This window comes from Ciconia boyciana, chromosome 13, assembly GCF_034638445.1.
Source record: "Ciconia boyciana chromosome 13, ASM3463844v1, whole genome shotgun sequence".
NCBI lineage: Eukaryota > Metazoa > Chordata > Aves > Ciconiiformes > Ciconiidae > Ciconia > Ciconia boyciana.
The window spans coordinates 7,496,866-7,504,493 of record NC_132946.1 but is presented as its reverse complement, the minus strand read 5'-3'; the positions used below and the strand labels follow the sequence as shown (position 1 = coordinate 7,504,493).

The window sequence follows — 7,628 nt, the reverse complement described above, 5'->3', positions numbered from 1 at the left end:
CCTAACAGACGGGCTGTCTGGGACGCGAGAATTGCAAAAACAATCCCCACCCCATCACGGAGAGTATGTGTGCACGGAGGAGAGGGAGCGTGAGGAGGGGGGAGAGAGGGAACGAGACAGACAGAGGGGAGGGAAGAAGGGAGGAGGGAGTCCAAGCTCTGAGAAACATCACTCCATCTCTCTCACTCCACAGGAGCTGAGCAAGGAGCAGGACGATGTTTGACAACACGCAGTACCCCTATAACTGCTTTAATTATGATGGGGATGATTATCCTACCTGTAGTTCTGACGAAGAGAAAAAATTCACCAGACCAGCGTACAGGTAAGATGAAGTTTTTCCAAGTCCCCCCATCTCTGGGGAGGTTTCTGAACTCTGGGATGGTGGGATCACAGCTCTCGGGGGAGTGTGGGACCTCTCCCCAGGTGTGTGCGGTGGGTCTGGCCCCAGTGCGGGCACCGCAGCAGGCAGATTTCCCCCCCTCTCTGTGTTTGAAGCGTTCACGATTTGTTTCCTCCTGTGCGGGGTCACAGCAACTCTGGCATGCCGTTGAGCCACCAGACCTCAGATGGTCTCCTCCAACCTCCAGGAGCCCTGGGAGAAGGGAAATTAAATGTGCAACGTGCCAATGGGTGAATTTGATGCAGATAATCCCCAGTGCGGTGGGAAGATGCGCGGTGTAGATGTTCACAGGGGCAGCTGAGGTCCTTTCCACGAGCAGGCAAGGTCTCCCGTGACAGTGTCTCTGAGCCTGGTCTGTCTCACTGCAGCCTTCCAGCTCAGGGAAACTTTTCTGACGGGGTTTGAGAGGTGGGTGATCTCTCTGTAATCCTTCTGTACCTAAGCACTCTTCACTGAGTGCCAGGGCAAACAGCCGGGCTGGGACTCAATTGCCTGGAAGTAATGCCCGCATGCCACCCTGGGGGCCCAGGGCCGAGAGGCGGGATCATGCTCGGGGCTTATCCCTGGGACATCTCTGGTCAGGGCGCAGATCCACTGGGAGAACTTTTGGAAGCAGGATATAGGCACACACGTACCCATGTGGTCCTAAAAACTGAGTATGTGAGTGAGGTGATGGTGTAACAGCAAGTTTTCCTTTTTTCAGCTACATTGCCTTAATTGCAATGGCCATCCAGCAAAGTCCTTCAAATAAAGTCACCCTCTCTGGCATTTATGACTTTATAATGAAGAAATTTCCTTACTACAGATCAAATCAAAGAGCCTGGCAGAACTCCATCCGACATAACTTATCGCTTAACAGTTGTTTTGTAAAGGTAAGATCAGTAACTGTATATTTACATACACACTGTGCATGGCTAAAAAAAATACATGCAGGAATAATCTCATCACTAGAAAAGAAGGAAAACAAACAGCTGAGCTGTGAATTACTTAAAATCTCTCTGAGGTGTCAATTATAGAGATAAAGAGTATGTCCTTGTCTAATGCATGCTAATAGCTAACAAATTGAAGAGGATGCAGTTTACATCCTATTCTTATAATGAAAGAGAATAGGCTTAAAAGTCTTGTCATATGTGTTTACACCATTCTTGAATGTAAATGAATGCAGATGTTCAGCAGCAGCATCTGTAACACACAAATACTGAACTGCCTTTAAATAAATACAGGTTCCCAGAACAGAAGGGAATGAGAAGGGAAAAGGAAACTACTGGAGCTTTGCAACGGGATGTGAATCTATGCTGGATCTCTTTGAAAATGGGAATTACAGGCGAAGACGAAGGAGGAGGAATATGAAAAGAGAACATAAGGAGCAGAGACCAGGCAGAGGGAAAAGTCCTTCATCCCCTGATATGTCTTCTATGGACTCTGCTTTAAACACCATTTCCTCTTCTGAAAGTAAACATGAAAGAATTGAATCAGGACCAAGACTACTGGAGCCTCGTGGGTTTGCTCCAAACAGCATGACCAGCAGGCAGAGCCTAAGCAATTCCTCCTTAGCAAAATCGGATTCTGAAATTAAATTCAGCATCGATTACATTCTTTCAGCCCCCGACCCTTTGCCTGTCCTGAGATCTCAGTATAATATGCAAGAAAATAAATATCATCTACTGGAGGCCCAGCAAATTAATCTCCAGTTCTGGACAATGTGATGTTATTTATTCGTGGTAACAAAGTCTGAGTTGCAGTGTATTCAGCAGCCTCACGTCACTGAAAATCAGCCGCCTGCCTCCTTGTTTTCTTCCCGAGCAGTGCTCAGAAAGGGTTACCGATTCACCAGCTGATACTTTCTCTGTACCCAAAGAACTTTTGCTAAGGTTAAAGCATAAATAACAGTTACCAATATCGGTTTTCACTATGCTGAAATTCATGAAATTCTAGCTTTGTTTTCTAAACTGTCGTGGACGTCATTTAACACCACAAAGAATTTCCTTTCTCAAGCAGAATCTGACAGGAAAGAGACTTGCTTATCACCCGTTGCTTTGTTAAAGACAAAGTGAATTTGAGTCCACTTTCACTGGTGGAAATTAGGATTAATTCCACTGAAGTACATAGCTCAGAACTTAAGCTGATCTAAAATAGTGTAATTCTGTCGACTTACACTGGCTGAGAATGTAAGGGGGGGGGCTTTGTTTTCTTAAAAGGAATCACAGAAAATCACTCTGTCTTCCCTTATTTTTTATTTTAACATCATGTTTCAAACTGTTGTGCAGCTTTAATTCATCATTAATTAGAAAATGTAGTTATTAGTAAGTGTTTAAAGTATATTTTTATTGATATTCAGGGCAGAGTTGTTTAAACTGTTGAAGTGAAGTTGCATTCAAAATAATTCCAAGAAAGCTAATTGCAAGGCTGTTGAACTCTGGTAGACTTTGAGGGGTAATATGACAGTGCTGTAGGGCCTCTTAATGCCTTGGTTTTAAAAAAAAAACCCTCTCCCCTTGTACTATCAGAAAGCTTCCTGAGATGCTGCAGGAAAGTCCTTGAACGTATTTCATTTAGCAAGTGTGAAGGGAGACACGGCTTTGCAAGAAGCTGTATCCAGTGTTGACCAAAGCCAGAATTCCACCTACCTGCTTTGAGACGAGTTGTATATTCCTATTAAATAGATTTTTATTGATTCTTCTTGCAAGCAATTACCAAAGTGGTACTTGATACGATTTCAGCAAAGCTGGTGAGATTTATAATTTACAGATAGCAATGTTTGTTAGATCATGAGCTCCATTTCTAAAGCAAGCCATTTCATTACCATTTACATGCAGTGGGGTATTTCAGAACAGAACCTGATGGACAATGATGAACTGTGACGAGCATTTAAGAACTTGCTTTTATACAACTTGTTCATGATGAATTGCTTCCCAGTACCTAACGGCAGCATTAGTAAAGACTCCACAAAATCTTCGTTTTGGCTTGGCTACTACAGTCTTCTCCTACTGCAGATAAAAGAAAAAAAGACAAGGATTCTGGTGGTTTTAAGCAATTATATACAGAGAGATAAAATTATCTTTGCAACATGAACTAAAGGTAAATGAAGGTATATGAGATAGATAAGATTAAGCAAAATTGTGCTAGAGGTATGCTCAGGCATGACTTGAATTTTTATGCAGAAGCTTTGACATTTCACTAAGTTATTTTACATTGTGTCTAATATATACTGTACATTTATACTATATATTCTTATATATTGTTATTGAGAAAAGGAGCAATATCACTGCACTTACATGTTGTAAAAATGCATGATATATGTTGTCATGATGCTGAAACTCCTGCCATATACTTAAAATTTACCATCAGTGGTATTTCACACTGATTGGTAATAAATGCTTACTTTTTGGAAAACTATAAAACTTGCTATCTTCAGGCATTTCCATAGCATGCAAAAGTCTTTGCTTCTTCTTCAGAAAAGACAAAATGGAAAATCATATTAGTTACATCACTGCATGTCTTCCAGACTTTGAGGGGATAATTTGTGACCAAATTCTGCCTTCAAATGGGAGCTTTCAATTCTCTGTGAATCAATGGTTATTCTGGGTGATTATCTGAAAGCAACATTTGACTCATTAGACCTGATTGATCTGCCGTTTACATTGATGTTAGAAAAAGAAGAAAACCTCTGGGGTCACTGGACAGATGGATTCTCATTTGAAGAGGGATGGGAATTTGCTCCTTTAGTATTTACGCTCGGTAGTAAATAGGTGTGGGAAGAGCATGTCCTCATTTATGCATGTATGCATGCACTCACATGTGGGTTGGTATGTGTGCACCTCTAGAATCCTACCTACTTTTATATATTCATGCTTTATATGCAGAGTTTTTTCTTGATTGTTTTAAACATGGCAATGCTGCTGTTAGGCTGATAGTTATAGTACACATCTGCAGTATATTTGAAATATATATTTTTTGCTGTGAAATGTGCGAATATGATTCTTCCTATGTGTTCTTTGTTAATGCTGTTAGAAAAAGGTAGCTCAATGACAGCAAAAGTTCCTACTAAGCATGCACCTTACCCAGGTGAACACAGTGGGCTGCTGAGACCAATGGACATACGGTTATGGCTACTAAGCAATATAGGATAAATGTATTAGGAAAGGCAGAAATACACCCAGGTGGATTTACAGCAGAGATCCAAAACCATTTTCAGTAAGATGAATTAATATTCACAAATAGCCATGTCCTTTGCTCACAGTAAAGTGCCTGCTAGGAGAGACTGTCATACTTGAGTTTCCCTAACATATAATCAAAGAAATTTGTGTACAAATAGGTGTTAACATTTGTTTTGCAAAGGATATCAATCATACTTCAAAAAATGAAGGGACATATTTCAATTTACCCAGTATATTATATTCTGACGACTCCAGAAAGGTTTCCAGCACTTAAAGTGAATGGCATTTAATATAGAACAACATAACAGGGGTGAGGGCTAGACGTGACCTTATTCAAATGTCGTAGCCATTACAAAGCCATTCCCAATGTAATTATAATTAAATACTTTATGCCTTTCTTGCAAATCCTCTGATCGATCATTGATATTAACATTAATATTGTATTACCCCCGAGCAAATGTCTCCCACACAAGTGTTATGGATCACCAGGTTTCCATTAACAAAGTTGTGAGCTATTGCCGTATGCTGGTCGTGGATAAATTTACGTAAATTACCTTTTCTCAGGGAAGGGGGGAAAAAGTCTAGTTTTTTTTCTTTTTATCCCTGCACTCTGGGTCTAGAGCTATTTCTTCAGCTCCATCACAGCCTGTCAGCCACTTACATAAAGCCATAACCAAAGAAAAAAGAAAATTTCACAGGAACATCCCTCTTTGCCCTGTGTTGAAGCAGGTGACTACTATCCAGACATAGCTGGTTGGTACACGGGATAAAAGCTGAGCTGAAGCCAGGGCTGAGCAGTGCAGGGCAGGGGGCTGCACCCCACCAAGGCCATCACCGGGCTGGTTAGGCTGTGCTCAGCAGCCAAAGTGAGAAAAGGTATTGGTGTTTGGCTCAATTCCTCATCTCGAGGGGTCTTCCTGACTGCAAAGAGAGATGCAGAATGAGCCATGGATTTCCTAATCCCAACAGAGGTGCTTCCCTCGGGGAGCTGGCACTGCCTCTCCCAAGCCCGGGATGAGGCAGGAGGCGGGCGTGGGAGAGCAGCTCCTCTCTGCAGGCTGGCGGGCAAGGCGAGGGGAGAACAAGTCTTTTGTCCTCTCCTTTTAGGATCATAAATACCTTTGCAAAGGAAAGATGAAAGGTTTGTTTCTGGGGAGAAGCTAGGCTCAGCCCCACTGAGGGATCCTGGGGTGTTTGGTTTCTTTGTCCTTTTAAAGGAACGCTTCCCATGGTAAAACAAAGATTTTGATGGAGCTACACCAGGTTATTCTGCAGTGATTTGACTTCTAATGATTTAATTTCTTAGGCTTTTGTCATTGGTGTCACCGAACTGTTTTTTGCACAGCAAGATTATACTCTGCCTCAGAATGGAATTCAAAGTACTTGGGCAAGGATGCAGCACTTTTTTTTTCCCACCATGAGTGAAGAGAGGCCAGATAACACCCAATGCAGGCCAGTGGTTTACCTCACCTATGGGAACCTCTCCTCATGGGAGCATCAATGCAAATTAGGATAGCTGAAAACAAACCTTTTCGTTGTTAGTAAAGCCAAGTTCCCCTATTTTTCTGCCAATCAGATAGAACTTATTAGTTGAGACCCATTAACTCCCTGTATAAACAGAAGCTGTGTTCAAGGAGCATTTGTAGGTCAAACCACGCTGGAGAGCTGGCTCTCCCCAGGCCTTTGCTTTGTTGTGCTCCATCTTGTTGCTTAGGCTGACACAAACTTCCTTGGCCACACAGCATGTTGGTCCTCAGCTACCTTGCAGAGCAATCTGCATGCTCCCTCGAAGCTGAATTGAGATTTTTGCACCATTTTCTGGTCGCAGAGGGTTTTTCGTTTGGGTAGCAATTGCCTGTTCAGGTCCAAATCTTGTGTGTCCTCTCCACTCTCTACCGACAGAGGGGACACACTGGGAGGGAAAGGGGTTTGGAGGGACAAGCCTTGGGGAAAAAGCTCTGCTACATGTCTTCCAGTAGTACAGAGCTGGTTGAGACTCTGCGAACGGTACAGTGCAAGGGCACTTGGGGTTTTGTATCAAGTCTCTGTAGTGTAAATCGAGGGCAGCATCTCCCCAGTGTCCCACCACACTCAAGCTCAGGCAAAAGAGGGAAGCTAGCCAACATGACCCTAAGCAAACAGGGCTTTAATCTTCACCTCTGGCAGTGTAACACAAATCCCTGTCCTTGATCAGCACTTCAGATCCCAAACCCAAGACATGGCAATCCTGCGCTGCTCATTCCAGCTGGCCTCTCCCCTCTCTGTCTCCTCTGGAGCGCGTTCTCCTCCCCGCTGTGTGGGTGTAAATCCTTGCAAATCCATTAACTTTGGTACAATTACTTTTGGAATTGAAATAGCACGTGTGGAACTGAACTTTGCATATTATACCCATCGTCTTTACTCACACAGTCTGCCAAACTGTGCCAGCAACTCATCTCCTAGATAGAATTCTCAGAGCAACAAATGGTCCTGCCTCTTTATTTTGCTTCTGCATCCAGCTTCTAATTGCTTTCTCCAGAACATGGGTACCATATGCACTGCAATGCACAAAGAATATAGTACATACCCTCTGTCTCTGTTTTACTGGGAATGTCTTTCTTATTGCGCTTAGGGTCATTAAATTAAAGAACAGGGTAGGTCCAAGTCCTATGGAACTTGCACTGGAATTTTTTTACCCAGAGAGCTAACATAAAATAACAAAGTAAGTTGTGCTCCCTCCCACCCTAGCTACAATGGTTGGAGGCAAATCCAACTGTGAGAATTTTGCCTGAGAAAGAACTGCCGGATTTCTCCCACTGTGAAATCCAGCTGTTAATTCAAACAGAAGGGATGGACCTGACCAGATAGGCCAACTGGCTTGTTTCCATCCTGAAGTCCATTGTGTTCCACAAGTTCCTAAATTTATGGTCGTGAAGGTCTTCCAAGCCCTGTAACGAAGTATGGCATGCAATGTTTTTGTTATGGAATGTGCGCTGCAAAGGAAAAACAAGGTTTGAATTTATCTTTCAAATGAAGATCCTGGAATCTCTCAGGATAAGCAGGCTAAATTAGGAATCAAAACACACCATGTT

At 42.8% G+C, this 7,628-nt stretch overlaps 1 protein-coding gene across 1 annotated transcript; it reads left to right on the top strand.

Annotated features, from left to right (window-relative positions):
• The first annotated feature begins 215 nt into the window (after positions 1-215).
• On the top strand, positions 216-2,106 carry FOXL3 (forkhead box L3). The gene is made up of 3 exons (XM_072878563.1): positions 216-322; positions 1,104-1,272; positions 1,624-2,106. The coding sequence occupies exons 1-3, from the start codon at positions 216-218 to the stop codon at positions 2,104-2,106; spliced, it is 759 nt and encodes a 252-aa protein (XP_072734664.1).
• Positions 2,107-7,628: the final 5,522 nt, after the last annotated feature.

What these genes read in the sequence shown, in the direction of transcription:
- FOXL3 (XM_072878563.1), top strand. Translation starts at nt 216, where the DNA reads ATGTTTGACAACACGCAGTACCCCTATAACTGCTTTAATTATGATGGG. An exon ending in TTCACCAGACCAGCGTACAG is followed by an intron (nt 323 to 1,103) that starts GTAAGATGAAGT and finishes TCCTTTTTTCAG; the next exon opens with CTACATTGCCTTAATTGCAA. An exon ending in TTAACAGTTGTTTTGTAAAG is followed by an intron (nt 1,273 to 1,623) that starts GTAAGATCAGTA and finishes AAATAAATACAG; the next exon opens with GTTCCCAGAACAGAAGGGAA.